Below are 15174 nucleotides of genomic sequence, written 5' to 3'. Positions count from 1 at the left end.
CAGCTCAGTGCCTAGGCTCTCTAAATCATTCTTCAGAGGCCCCTTCTTCTCTAACCTGATTTTTTGGGGATCTCCCCCCTGGAACCGAGAGAGTGTAACTTTTAAAGCTGGCCAGGCCTGCAGTGCAGGGTCTACAAGGCCACCCCTGGTTGTGAAATTGGTGGGAGTTGGGTACCTTCATACCTTGGATGGCCTGGGCCCTCACCTTTCCCTACCTGTAACATGGAAATAACATGGTTGTTAGTATTGCTGAGCCACACGGATGTATTTGGAGGATAAATACACTGACAAATACGAAGAATTCAGACGCTGTTGTGATGGGGTCATAGGATTGGCAAGCTCAGATGTTCTCTCATATGCAGATATCGGGTGTGATCAAGTCCCCGCTAGTAACAGCTAGTTTAGACAAGTCAAGTGAGCAAAGTGGTGTGCAGTGATTTATACTGGATTCATCTGTAGCTGAGGATAAGTTTGTGCCAGCACATGTGTTTCCGCATCTTGCTCTGTGATCTCCAAATGTTGTTCTTTTCTGAGTTTTAAAAATGCAGCTTCTTTCAGTTTGATACACAAGACTCTCTAAAATCTTTCTAACCTTTCTACTTTGTAGGAAAAGGGTTTCACTTGATAAGTGAAGACTCTGCTGAGATGTTTTACTGCTGTGCTTCACTGAGAGCTGTAGCTATGTCGATTCTTTTCATTTGCAAAGGAAACCCTTTATGCAGATGTCCTTTCATGAAGCAAAGATTATCTATCTGCATCACGTTGCCTTACAAGAATACAATGTCAGATCCTATATAATGTATTCATTCTGTTGTGACTAAACAGACTTTCATCTTACTTGGCAGAAAGGTATACAAATATAATTAGCAAGGAAAAGCGCTTCAGTCCAACATGAAATGCTTGTAAATTAGTAAGTGAAGCATCTATGATTTTATGAGGCTCGTAAAGTCCTTAAGGGTGATTTAAGCTCAGCAACTGAAATGGACCTAGAGCATGTAGTTTTCTAATCATTCTGCTTCAGTTTCATCTCAACAGCCATGACTTGATTCAACATTGACATCTGGATAAAGAAACACATTTTTTGTAAACATGCCATCCCGTTTAATTAATGCTGGCATCATCCTTGAAAGGACAAGCCCTTTGTAATAAGGCTGGAGCATGATTCAGTTCTAGATGGCAGAAAATCAGAAGTGGCTTCTTACCTTAAATAACACGATCTGAACTTGTAGTTCAAAAATACAGGATTTCTGTAATACTTTAAAGCAGGCTTGTCCAACGTACGGCCCGTGGGCTGCCATGCGGCCCCGCCAAGCCATTTTATCTGGCCTGAGGTCCCTCGCTCGGGACAGACAAGGAGTCCTGGCGCCTGCTCCGTGCTCCACAGCGGAGGTGGGGCAGCGGCGAGGTGGGCAGGGCTGCCTCGCAGGCCCCAGCCAGCACCGAGGGGAGGGGAGCTGCTTACCCCCGCAGGGCCGGGCTCATCAGGTGAGCCGGGTCCCGCCACCGTTGCCCTGAGGGCTGTATGATGTGGGGCTGCCCCAGCCGCACCTGACTGGCCGAGCTGGGGACAGCGCCTGCAATTTCTTCTCTGGCTCCACCCCTTGGCCCCGGCGTGTGCCCGGGGGAGCTGCAGCGTGGCCCGTGCGCTGCCCGCATGTGTGGTGGACGGAGGCACCGGGTAAGTTCCCACACGGAGCAGGGGGCGCCTCGGGGCTGGAGCCGGGCTGGGTGCGAGGCAGGAGGAGCCCGGCCCAGAGGCGCTCTACATCTAGCCGCCTCCTTGGAGGTTCAGGTCCTGCTAATGTAGCCTGCACAGCTGAGGATGGGGGTCTGCGTCCGGTCACTGGCGGGGAGGATGCGCGTCCGGGAGCGCATGTGCTCCTGCCTCCGCCTCCCCGCCCCGACACAAGCCCATGCCCGTGCCCTGCCCTGCCCCGCAGCAAGACGGTGCCTGCTCCCCCGGCCAGTCTCCCCCCGGGCGCTGTGGCTCTCCGGACCTGGCCACCCACGCGTGAGGCCCCGAGGGGGCCGCTTTGCATGTGCTGCTGGGGACAGGAGGAGCCCGACTGGGTCTGCACTGGCCAGAAGTGGCGGCAGAGCCATGTGCTGCTTGGGATGGGACGAGTCTGCACCGGTCAGTCCTGAGCAGCACACGGCTCTGCCACCGCTTCTGCTGGCCAGTGCAGACCTGGCCAGCCTCCTCCCACGGGAAGACAACTTGAGGTGCATGCTGCTTTTCCTGGCTGGTGCCAACCCAGTTCTGCCCAGGCAGGTCCTGCAGCACCATGTCAACCCGGGCATGGCACCAGCAAGCCAGGCGGGCCCCAGGTCAACTCCAGCCTGGCCCCATGGCTTCTCCGGCACCAGGCCAACCCAGTTGTAGCCAAGCGGCTTCCGCAGCACCATGTCAACCCAGGCATGCATGCCATGTTAACCCCTGCAACTTCATTGGTGTCAAAGATCACGTGACATCACTTCCTGATGTGATACCACTTCCTGTGAGGTCTTTGAATATGGCTCGTCGGCCCACTGGGTGATAAAAAGTTTGTGAACTGGCCCCACATTCAAAAAGGTTGGACACCTCTGCTTTAAAGTGATGGGGAATGGGAAATATCTTTCTGGATGGTCTGTGGTTGGAATTCTTATAATTCGAGTGATTTAAGATCAAAACCACTAGCTTCATATTGAGGATCCTGAGTTGTAAACTCAGTGACTATAATTACTCAACTAATCTTAATTTTTCTATTACAGGCTGGTAACCAGCACATATATCAGCCTGTGGGAAAACCAGGTAAGTCATAAACTCACCATATCATCAGCATAAAGTCTGAAACTGGCAATCCTTGGTACAGTTCTTCAGACCTCCGAAATGACACAGTAGGGTTTAACACCACAGCAGTATATAATGGCGTTGCCAGATTCTTTCAAACAAGGTGTCTGGTATTGGGTAAGAAAGTGAAATTAGGCTGATTTTCAGAGGTGCGGGGCATTAGCAGCTCTCGTCTGTCACATCGAGATGTGCCTGATGCCTCTGAAGATGTTTTAGATGCTGTACCCTGGCCCTGCATTGAACATTTATACTAGAGTTTTGAGACCTTATCGAAACAAATGTATTCTCTTCATTGTGGAAGGGCTTTGAGAACATACTGATTTACTGCACTGTTTGTTGCCTCGGCTGCTTGTAAATCCAAGAGAACCAAGCGCGGTAATCCTTCAGTAAGTGTAAAATGTTTTGTCAACTAGATCATGCAGCTCCACCAAAGAAGCCTCCTCGCCCTGGAGCCCCCAGCCATTTGGGAAGCCTCGCCAGCCTCAACAGTCCGGTGGACAGCTACAACGAAGGGGTGAAGGTACATTGCGGAGGGGCGCTGGGCAGGAGGTGCTGCTGAAAGTGAAATCAGAACGGAAGCTTGTGACTGCATATGTTGTTGTGGGACGTGTTTGCGCTGGCTGTTTATTGGGTTTAGCAGGGTTTATTCACTGGGTCTTGTGCATCATGCACTTTGGTACTGTGGTTTTGCCTTTGGCTCCAGAAAGATCCTATTAGGAACAAGAACTTCTAAAACTCCCTCTCCATCCCTCCCGCCTCCGTGCGTTGCGGGGCTTTGTTAGTCTCACTCCATGTTTGAAGAGCAGCTGACTTGTGAGCTCCAAGGTCCCCTGTTCTGCAGTGGGGAGTGGGGAGGGGCAAACTCCTACAGGCCCTTTTGCTGTGTCACCATTATTCGGGGGATGCCCAGAGTGCCCTAAGCTCCTGCTCCCCAGGACTGGGGGTGGGGACAGACAGACCCTGTGGGTATTAATTTTCTTTTCAAGGAGGTCCCTGTCCCCTGCTGTGCTGTGAGGTTCCAGCATGCTCCTTGCTTCAGTGTCACAGCTCGCCTCAGCCCGTGGGGGGGGTGGCAGAGGAGGGCCCAGGTCAGTGGTGTGATTCAGTGTAGGGATGTGGTTATGCCAAAGTTTTCTTGTTCCTGGGTCCATTTCCCATGGATAGAGAAGAACACAAGTGAAGAGTTACACAACTGCTACACTGATTCAAAAAACACCTCCCAGTGCCTTCATCTCTCAAGTGGGCACTGGGGTGGGCAGGTGCCGAGGTGGCACCAGTGTCTAGGACTTTTGCCCTGGAGGATCATGCCCTGGAGCAGATCCCGTAGGCTGACCCCGAATGCTAGAAATGGCGTGTTTTAACTGCCCCCTCTGCCATTGCCGAGATGACTGGAACGTCTTCATTAATGCCTGTGTTCCCTCCAGCATGAGCCTGGTTCCCCGTCTTGGGGATTTCTTTGTTTTGCCTTTTTAATTGGCATGAGATTAAAACTCAAGTGGCCTTGTGTGCCTTCTGCAGGGAAAAGCTGGAGCTGTTCTTGCTGGCAGCTGCTTTCAGTGGCTTGGGAATGTGGGAAAGGATGTTTCCACAACACAGCACCTTCTCTCCTTGTAGCCTTTCACCTCCACGGTCTGTCCTGCTCTGGGAAGCCATTGCTCCTGCTGCAGGATTAGCGCTCCAGAGTCTTGGCCAACATCTGTCCTGCTCGTGCCCATGTCCCACCCGTTTTCTCAGCTGATGCTGACAGAGGGGATTTATTTGTGTTCGAAAGAGGGGAGAGCATGAGAGCTCACGCAAGCCTGTGCTGACCAGCGCAGGCTCCCACAAAACCAGAAGGGTGAGGCCCTGCAGTCGTACAAACCAGTCTAGAGGAAGGCAATTTGGTTGAAGTTTTACAAGTGCTCTCCATAGAAAGAGAAAACAAAGCCTCCCCCAGTCTGCAGGGAAGAACTGAGCTCCCACGCTGGGGCAGACCTGAATTATGGTTAGTGATGTCTGTGCTATGGTTTTGAGGAAAATATGGAGAACCCGGTCCATCCCTGCCTGTAGAATTCAAAACAAACCATCAAAGCTGAACTCTCCCTATTGCTTTTGCTCCAAGGTTATCCGAATGCTTAAGAATCAGTAGAAGCAGTCTCAAGCAAGGGTTTGTTATAAAACAGCATTAGTGCTTTTCAAGTTGGCCAAGCCTCAGAGACTATAAAAAACCCTGTAATAGCTGTGTTCCTTAACTCAGCTTTTCAATCTAAAATTCCCTTTATAAACCCTGACACTTGATGAACATCCAAAATATTTGCAGAAAAAGCATTTTCTGATGCCAGAGCCCAGCAAAAGGAACAAAGCAAAGGCAGCGGGAGATGATAGAGTTAATAAAAGAGTCACGGGCTCTCAGTTACCGGAGTTACTGGTTTCCCTAAAAGAGAAATGGTTTTGCCAGCTTTCTGCACTGATCTTAAAATGGGTTTGCTTTACCCTTCTTCAGGAAGTCGCAGTGCTTTGCTTTTGGACAAAACTGAAGACTTTTCTGGAATCGTGAGAGCATAAAGTATGATAAAGCAGCCTGTCTCCTGCAGGCTGGTTGAGCATATAAATTCCTACGTCTCTTTTTCCACAATGGCCAAGTACAAGTAAAAGAACAAGAATTGGGTTCTTTAATCCCAAGTTGATTATGCCAAAAATGTGCAGCGCACGGTGTTTTGTTGAGAGAAAATCAGCCAGCCTGTGCAAAGATAACCCTGGCCATTTTAGTCTGTGGTTGAGCAATGTTGGTGTTGGCTATAGAAACGGGAGAGACACACAAATAACTATCCAGGAATACAGATGCAATTCTTCTGAAACTGAGGCCTAGCAGAGGGATCAGATGGCCTGTGTGTCATGCATCCAGCATGGTCTCTCAGTAGTTTTAGCCACAAGCCTGACCAGGCTCTATGAGCATGGGCAGTACAGTTCAATGGGTAAATATTTCCTATGACAAGCACTTGAAAAGTTCAAGGGAGGCTTGTGTAACCTTGGCCTGATCTCTTGAGAAATGGACTGATGGTACGTGTAAAAGGACTGGCCTTTCTCCAGGCCGCTGCCTTCCCACTGTGACAGAGTCCCTGGCTCCATTTTACCCTCTTCCTCCTTGCCAGATTGGCATGTTCCTGTCCAGCTTTGCATGTCATCTCCCCCATTTATTTCATATAGTGTAAGCACGGGTGCATGGCCAACATCGCTACTCCTTGCGCTGGGTGCTGAGCAGGGGGCACAGGCTTCTGTAACAAATGAACCGGGAGCTAACAAGACACAGGCAGAGTTGTTAAGAATGCTTCCCCCCCCACCCCTATTTTTTAGCAGGCTTTTTTTAAACTGGTCTCTTATTGCTGCGGTGTTTTGTCTGGTTTTTTTCCTGCTCCATTATTAATATTGTTTTTCTTTTTTCCTTCCTTCTGGTAAATTTCTTTAACCTTCCCCCACATTCTGCTCAACAATAGCCATGGCGGGTAAGCACAGAGTATGCATGTGCGCGCGCGCTAATCACAGATGTCTTTGCATGTGACATTGCTGTAACTTCTGAATTCCCCACCTCCCACCAGTAACAGGCTTCCTTTTCCCAAGGCATTTTCCAGTTAGTATATTCAGTTGCTTCTGTGTTGGATTTTCTTTCAACACCTCCTTAGTGGTACACAGCAACACTGTGCTAAAGCCTGGATTCCTTACTCCAGCAAAGCTCCACATAGGCAGCCTGATGGCTTTCTCTGGTTGTGTCTACATGTGCACTTTCATGTGCAGTAGACTATTTTACTGCACTTTAAAGCATCATAAAGTGGTATTATGCTAATGAGCAGTAAAATAGTCTACTATGCATGAAGCGTCACTGAAAAAGCATGCAAATGCACTACTGTGCATTGGCACAGCCTAATGTGCATTAATTCAGTATTTCAGGGCATTTATACATGTGCTTTGGGTGCAGGAGGGGAGGACGCTTGAATTGGAGCAGCTCCGAGAGCCACTTTAATTCAGGTGCCCAAAACATCTTGTGTATCAGTGTCCCTGCACTTCCAAATGGTGGCAGCTTGTTAAACGAGGTTTAGATAAAGCTCCCGTGCTGCCATTTTGAAGCACAGACACGCTGATACACGAGATGCAGGAGGCTGCTGGAGTGCGGTAATTGCCCCACTTGAGCAGACTCAATTAAGTGATTAATTGAGTCTGCTCCGATGCACTGGAATGCCAGCGCATTGGCATCAGAGCAGTCTTCCTGCTCATGCATAGGCCTCCCTTTGGGGCCAGACACATTAATGTATGAGCTCCTTCAGTACCTAAAAATACGGTTTGGAAAAAGTCTTTGCCTTTCCCCTCTGTAGCTGGCTAAGCTTGAATAGTTTTGCTTGTGGTTGGTGCAAGTGAGTGAAATTACTGGGGAGCCGAGTCACGGAAGAGAGTTCAGCTTTTACTCTGGAGTGGCAGAGTCCTAGAGTGCTCCCTTTGGAGAGTGAGATCTGCAGTCTGAGCCTTTGTCTCCTTTGTCCTGGTCACAGAGGGAGTGGCAAGGAACCAGTGACAGGTAACTGGGGTTGGGTTCATGGAGGGCCTTACTTACTAGGACCAAAACTTCGACCCAAATCTTATATTCAAAGGGGAATAGTGCAGAGTCCTCAGGGGGAACCTGTGTTTTGTTTTTTGCACTTTGTTCTTTCAGGGTCTAGCTTTACCCCCAGGTAGAAAGAGTTGAGGTGATCAAACCTAAAGGCCCAGGATGCTTGGATGGCCTCGGTGCTGCTCAGGATAGGGTGCAGCTGTGCGGCCAGGTCCCTGGGCTTTCTTTTTCTCCTTTTCCCCCTCCCCATGTGGTCATTCATTAGCATCAAGCATAGCAGACCATCTTTACAATCTAAGCCAGTAGTGCTCTCAGTTTTGGCCCTGTGGGCACACGGGCAGTCTCCAAGCTGGATCGGGCCCCACGCCTCTCCCCCCCATGTGCCAGAATCAGGGCCTGCGCTGCCTCCACCTGGCTGGAGCCCAATCCTGCCCAAGGTGGGGGCATTGCAGGATCCCCAGAGCCCAATCCTGCACATGAGGGCCAGGGGGAGGCAACAGGGGACTTTGCCTATACCCAGCTGTGAGTGGGCTCCTGGGGTCCTGTGCCACCCCTGCCCAACTGGGATTAGGTCCTAGGGGGGCCCTGCACTGCCCCCATGCACTGGGTTGGGTTGGGTACACACTTGACCCTAATGCACAGGGCCACAGTCCGCAGGGCTCCCCACAGAGCCTCATGGACCAGATTAAATAGAGCCAAGGGCTGTTTTGGGCTCATGGGCTGGGCGTTGAGCATCCCTGGTGTAAGCAAAAGTGGTGCCAAGAGGATAGATTGCGCAGAGAAGGCAATGTCGGCGAAGTGTGACCCCTCCTCCTGGCAGGGTCACCTCAGTCTTGCTTGGATTCAGCTTGAGCCAGCTGCAATTTAGTGGGAGTTTTGCATGAGTAAGGAGTGCTGCATTTGGCCCAGTCTCTTTCCAACATCCTGGAAAGGGTATTTGAAAACGTCGTCTCGTTGCCTGCAGTGTTGGCACTCGCAGTGAAACGGTAAGAATCCCCCCCACTCCTCAATTTTCTTTAATTTTCCATGCAGTTCCACCAATAACCATGTACCCTGCAGTCCCCTCCTCTCTCCCGAGTGTAGTGCTGAGTCAGTACCCTCAGCACAGTTGCCAGGACTGAAAACAATTGCCTGAAGATGTCAGGGCTGGCACTCCATTGCCGGCACTGTGGTGTTCTTTGCTCCTAGGCAGAATGAGTGCAAAGAGCATGAAGCAGAGCCAGAGTTTGGCAGTGGGCCGCCGGCATACATGACTTTGGAGGTGCAAGGCAGCGAAGAGTCAGGGCCTCCCTATCAGAAGAAACTATTTGTGCAGCTCTGTCTATCTGCGCGGGTGAATCTCAGGAGGGGGGAGTATGCCATCTGAGCTTGTAACCGAGAAATCCGGTGTATTGATAGAACCAGTGGCGCCAAGTGCCCAGTTTACCCCTAGACCTTGCATCATGAAATCTGCACCTCGGAGGTGGACTTCTGCAGAAGTACCAAGGGACTGTTCCCTGCAGGATAGAGCCTCTTGAAACGTGCCGCAGGTGGGGATGAGAAGTCCTGCACAACCTGTGATCCCGAGGCTGCTTTCTCTGCTCTGGGAGCTTCTCAGATTCATGGTGTAAAGTTCTTTCAACTCCATTTTGCTAATTGAGCTTGGGCAGAAAATTGCATTTAGCCCAAAATGCCTTCAGCGACACAGCCCAATCGGAGGCTGGGTTTTGGTGGGGAAGACTTGATCATAAGCTAGCAGCATTAATCTGCTTCCTGCAGCCAGATTGGCGTTGGGTGCGGTAGCTGACCGCCATCTGCTGGGGAAAGCGAGGACAGCAACATCTCTTCTGTTTGCAGATTCAGCCGCAGGAAATCAGCCCTCCTCCCACTGCCAACTTGGACCGCTCCAATGATAAGGTATACGAGAATGTCACTGGATTGGTGAAAGCTGTAATAGAAATGTCCAGCAAAATCCAGCCAGCCCCTCCAGAGGAGTACGTGCCCATGGTGAAGGTAGGAAGAGGACATTTCCTGCAGTCAGTGTTTTACGTCTGTCCTGACGGGCACCAGTTATCAGAAATGTTACAGACCGAAAAGCTTGACAGTACGAGCTGTCTGTCTGTCTGCATCGGTGCGCATGCTGCGTTCTGCCTACCTGCGGTGGGGCGGCTGTAAGCGCTGATGGTCAGGGCCTATGTGAGAAGCAGGATTTGCTAGACAATGTCATAATAGGGTTTAACATGCGCCATTGCTGTACTTTACCATTCATTGTTTAGCTGACACTGTCCGTTTCCTCCTCAGACCCGAGAGAAGGGGGTTTTGTGCGCGAAAGTTTGCTTAACCTCTCCCCCAGCTATGAAGTTTGCCCAGTGAAAGATACTACTAAAAATCTTGTTTGCCTGTCTGGACATTCATTTTATGAGAGCTCCTGAAATAGCGTTACAGTTGACTGCCTGTGATCATGAAGGATTTACTGTGCTGCATTCTCTCTCCATTTTTTAAAGAAAAATTAGTATTTTTAAAATTATCCCTTGATATAAGCATTTCAGCCAAAGTCAGTTGAATGCAGTGTGTATATATACCGCGTGTGCCCCATGCTAAGCTAGCTATGTGTTTTCTTTCTTGTGAAATTTAACGTAACCAAAGAAATAAGGGTAGGATTTTCAGCTGTTCAGCAACATTGCTCTAACTGTTTGCATTGAGGTCACTGGTAAAATCCAAACTAAGCCTTTTTTATTATTATTCTTCTCACCCTAAATACTTTGACATCCAAAAGAAGTTTTAAATGAATAACAGGTGTTTGCTACCGAGGTGTTTGTTTCCACATGCATAAATGATGTACCAAAAAGGAAATAAAATAGTGCGTAAAAAGGTATTTGAGCCGCAAAACAGTAGTGAATACTGAACTGCGTTCTGTCCTGGTTTATTTTCATTAGGAGGTTGGTTTGGCACTGAGAACTTTGCTCGCAACTGTAGATGAAACCATTCCAGTGCTCCCAGCAAGCACTCACAGAGAGGTATGTAAAGATGTCCTCCTATTCTAACCGGCAGTCGGTGAGTCTGCAGCCATCTTCAACCAGGGTCAGTCGGTATCTGGACATGTATCACATCCTTTTCTAAAAAATAGAAATGTTAGAACCTTTTGATTCATTCACCCCACCCCTGACATGCATTGTGTTCTGGGTACTGACCCCTCCGATAGCACTTGGTATCTTAATCATTACATTGCTCTGTGGACATGGGCCGTATCCTGCCTGTCAGAGCAAACTGCTGAATTCCATGTCAGTAAACAGCATGCGTAACACACGAGGAGTTGGGGTACAGTGTTTACAGTGCCTACGTAGGAGTTAGGATTTTTATTTGGAGGCATCACCTGGGGATTAATTCCTGGGTGCCAGTTCAGCACATCTCACTGAATTATGATTTGCACACAAAACTCAGTAAACAGATCACTTAATGTGGCTGGTGGCAGCTCTTGCTCAAAAAATGCTCAGCAGTGACCTAATTCGAAGCAACAGTGGCTCAGCTACTTCCCTGCTTGCAGACCAGATCCCAGTGAGCCCAGGTCAGTCATCTTCCCCAGAGCTGTGTCTGTGCACACAAGATCTCGGAGGAACTGCAGGCACTGAGGATGCTCTAAGCACACAATACCCTGTGCAGCAGAGATGCCAAGTGACCCTCCTTCCAGACAGCTACCTCGCCTGCTGTGGGACTTGTTTAAACAAGCTTCAGCTTGCGGCTTTATTTCTATTATATTTTGTTACTGCTTGGAGTATCAATAAAAATAATTTAATGGGGGGAGAGAGGCTGAGAGAATGATTCAGGGCAAAATGGAAACCCGTTCTCTAGGACCCAGGTTCAAATCCAGCCCTGATGAATAGGGTCCGATGCCTGTTAACCTCCAGTGGCTGTTCAGAGGCATAAGAGAGCAAGTTCAGGATCTAGTTCGCATTGGACAAGATGCAGCCTAACTGTATGTAGTGCTCCATATCATGAGGAAGTTATTTGAGTCTTGAGAGAGGCTCCAAACTGTTACCCTGCTCTAATCTCCTGCTGTTGAAATGGCAACCACACAGACTGAAATCTCAACCCCAGTGACTGAGTTTCACCTCGATGGTAGTGATCTCGTTTGTGGGGCGGGGGGATGTGGTCTGTGATGCCATTCTGGGTGCAGACTCCCAATGATTTGCCTCCTGTGAACATCAGTTTCTACAGCCTGACTGCATCTTGTCTTTTCAGATTGAGATGGCACAGAAGCTGCTGAACTCCGACTTGGCCGAACTCATTAACAAGATGAAGCTGGCACAGCAATATGTCATGACCAGCCTGCAGCAGGAATACAAAAAGCAAATGCTCACAGCTGCTCACGCTCTGGCTGTAGATGCCAAAAACTTGCTGGATGTTATTGATCAAGCCAGACTGAAAATGATTGGCCAGTCCAGACCCCACTAAATACCGAGGAGAGAGTTCTTGTCTGTCGGTTCAAGAATACTGCTTGTGCAAGGGTGTTATCTAGCCTTCGACCAGCAGTGGGGATTAGCCTTGCATAGTCCTGGATTTCCAGTGACTCCTGCTTCAGCGGATCTGACTGACAACTGTTGGTTTTCTCTTATGAAAGTTTAAACCAAGTTTTTATCAAAAAGCCAACATGGTCTGAGATTAAAAAAGTGGCATTATCACAGAATTAAGTTTGTACAGAAGCCCTTGGAAGTGGTGTCTTGGGAACATGTTTACCCTAAAGCTGCCCGGGGGTTAAAGCTCAGAGCCAGAATTGTCCAAGCAGCAGACTGAAGAAAGATATTGTGCAGTGAAGAATTCTGGGAAACCTCAGGGCTGAGAATTCTTGCCCGCAGTATGCGAACTATCCAGACTGGAACCTTTTTTATTAGAACACTTACGTCGCAATATGCTAATCACGATTTACAGAGAAAATAAAAAAGCTATATTTTCAAGACTTCAGTCATTTCAGAACAAACTAAAGCCCTCTTCATCTTCCTGCCTTTTACTTTTATGTGGATATGTGAAGCATTTGTTTGGAAACTAGCTGTAGACACAACTGAAAACTCTTGTATGTCTTTTTCACCAGAATAACGTGCCAGTTTTTTGTAGCAATGTTATTTTCCTCGGCAGCAAAAATGCTGCTTTGTACCAGAGCTGCATTTAGAAGAGAGATTCTGTAACCATACATGTTCCCCATTTTTATATAATTTATAAAGAAAGATTAAAGCCATGTTGAATATTTTAAACCCGCTGTAGTTAACTAACCCATCTTTGTGTCTATCTTGCCTGGGAGGAGTTACAGCAGAGCAGTGTAACTATTTTCTTTGGTTTACCAGTTATACCATCTGTTCTGTTCAATAAAAACCACACTCCCTTTTGGTTGTTGGGGGATATAAATTATTCTCAGGAAGAATATAATGAACTGTACAGTTACTTTGACCTATTAAAAAGGTGTTACCAGTGAAATCCTGGCTCTTAATATTTTTTATGCTGCAAGGAACAATTTTTTTTTAAGGAATTTCTTCATGTGAACTTTCAGAAATACGTGGCACAGGGCACTTCTATACCCAGAATCAGTCATCTGAGTAGTAAGGGCTTAATTTGTCCTTTAGCCTGCTCCAAAACAAAGCACCACACCCAAACAGTAATCGCTGTTAATTGAGGATACTAATATGGGAGGTATTTTTACACCTGCTGTGGAGGTGGGAGGCTTTAATTAGCCACTCTAATTAAAGCACCACAGTGTCTTGTGTATCAGTGTCCCCATGCTTCAAAATGGCAGCAGGGGCACTTGAACTAAACTCACTCAACAAGCTTTTAGTTCAAGCGCCCCCACTGCCGTTTTGAAGTGCAGGAATGCTGATGCACGAGACGCAGGAGGCTGCTGGAGTGCAGTAATGGCCACGCTCCAGCAGATTCAATTAATCGAGTCTGCTCCAACATGCTGTAATTACAGTGTGCCAGAGCAGCCTCCGCACTTGTATACAGGCACCCAAGAAGTTCTGCCCGCTTCCTGCCCTGGAGGGATAGCTGAGCAACCATTTTCTCCCTTTCGGAGCAGCAGGAGCCGATGCTTTTATTTCTCATTGGATAGTCCGGTTTTATACGCTGGTTAAGCCTCCCATAAATAAAGAAAGTGGATAGTCTCGGCAAATTCAAGACTTTCTATCACGACAGCGTGACAAACTTTTCAAGTGAGTCTGTTCCACTTCTGCATGACACACTTGACAGCCCAAGAATCAAACTGCAAGGGAGCAAATAAAGGAATACCTCAGGACGAAGATTTGAGGTATGGTGCAGTTTATCTGAAACTCCTGCAAGTCATTTTAGACAGCAGTAAGTATGTATTTAAATATGCCCACTACTGGCCGCCTTAAAAACAGTGAACCCCCTCCCCCCAAACTATTTTTCTCAGTTCAGTATTTTTAAAAAGAAAGCTGAAGCTTATGTCCTTAACATAAGCCAAGCAAGTGACAGGCTCCTAAGAGCAGTTGCACAGAACCAGGAAATGGGCACCAGATACCTAAATGAAGAGCACAATATAAAACATTTTCCTGTTAACCTCTGTTTTATTTAAACAAAAATAAAACCCCTTTTAAGTCTTGTGTGTAAAACCTTTTCTTTTTTTAAAAAAAAAAGCAAAATTAACTAGCTCCTTAACCAGTTTTATGTTATCCTACACTGAAGTCTAGGCTGTGCAAGTCCAGGTCTAAGCCAGGCTTTGTTCCGCCCAGTGCAGGAGTCAGCAACATGGAGAATTGGCCCACCAAGCACCGGGACCCTGCAGACTGCAGGCGCATCCTGAAGCCTGCGTAGAGAAACCCTGACAGCAGCACCGTGTTTTGTACCACACACCAGCTAGGACTGGGACAAGGCACCAGCATGTCCCCAAACACAGCTCCTTCACAAATCCCCGATTTGTGGTCAGCGTGCTTCAGCACACTCCTTGCAAATCCCCGATCATGGTGGGCCTTGCACTAGGGAGCAGTTGCAGTGGCAGGCAATGGAAAAGGGGCTCTAACATGCCCCCAACCAGACAGGGACTGGTGCAGCAGTCAGGTAGGTAACAATCCACTCGAGGCTGAGCTTGCTGAATTCCAGTAGGTGGGAAATGCTGTGTGTGCAGGAACCTTTTGCTGGGGCTTGGGGTACAGCGGGGGGACCTCCCTTCACTCTGAGCAAGGGCTGCCTGCCCCCAGCTCCCCTTTAGTGTGCAGGGCCAGGGGCTGTCTTGCCCCAGGGCTTGCAGCTGGTGGGTGCTCTCATCTGTCCTGCTGCAGAGAAACTGTAAGGGGCAGAGGCAAGTCCAGCAGTCCTTAGAATGGAGTCATCTGCTGCTGAAGGTCAATGCCATAATAAATTATGCACTCATGACTGAGCTGTGTTTAATTCAGACCCTCCATCACTGAAAGGCTGTGGCCAGAGGAGTCTTACTGTGTGTCTGAGACTGCTCTCCAGTAGCTTTCAGGTTACATTTCAGGTTATAAATAGGGGTGCACTGATAAAGATTGTATTGGCTGATACCAATAGCCAGTTATTCATGAGGCATATATCTGCCAATACCAATCCAATAACCACTTTACAGGAGCACAGCTGGGCAGCAAGGAGAGTAGCTCTGCAGGCAAGTCCCTGATGAATGAAATGGGACAGCTGCTAACCAACACTCAGGACAAAACCAAACTCCTAAAGGAATACTTTTGTGTTGGTATTCCACCAATCCAACTGTGTTAGCCTGCTTGACAGGGCATAGGATGATCAAGTGGGGGTGATTACCCTCTCACAGTTG

General features: G+C 48.4%; 1 protein-coding gene across 9 annotated transcripts in view; it reads left to right on the top strand.

Moving 5' to 3' along the window:
* Positions 1-12854, top strand: part of PTK2 (protein tyrosine kinase 2) — a 347400-nt gene extending 334546 nt beyond the window's left edge. For all 9 annotated transcript variants that reach the window (XM_090040716.1, XM_090040718.1, XM_090040720.1 and 6 more), the window contains 5 exons: positions 2752-2791; positions 3244-3350; positions 9246-9401; positions 10325-10405; positions 11628-12854. In XM_090040716.1, coding sequence (XP_089896842.1) covers positions 2752-2791; positions 3244-3350; positions 9246-9401; positions 10325-10405; positions 11628-11840 — 597 coding nt within the window. In that variant the 3' untranslated portion in view covers positions 11841-12854. The remainder of the gene's footprint in view (positions 1-2751; positions 2792-3243; positions 3351-9245; positions 9402-10324; positions 10406-11627) is intronic.
* The last annotated feature ends 2320 nt before the right edge of the window (positions 12855-15174 follow it).

The sequence above is a fragment of the Crocodylus siamensis genome, chromosome 3, assembly GCF_052110815.1.
Source record: "Crocodylus siamensis isolate JL-2025a chromosome 3, ASM5211081v1, whole genome shotgun sequence".
Taxonomy (NCBI): Eukaryota; Metazoa; Chordata; order Crocodylia; family Crocodylidae; genus Crocodylus; species Crocodylus siamensis.
Note: the sequence above shows the minus strand (reverse complement) of the source record. Positions and strands in the feature narration are given on the sequence as shown.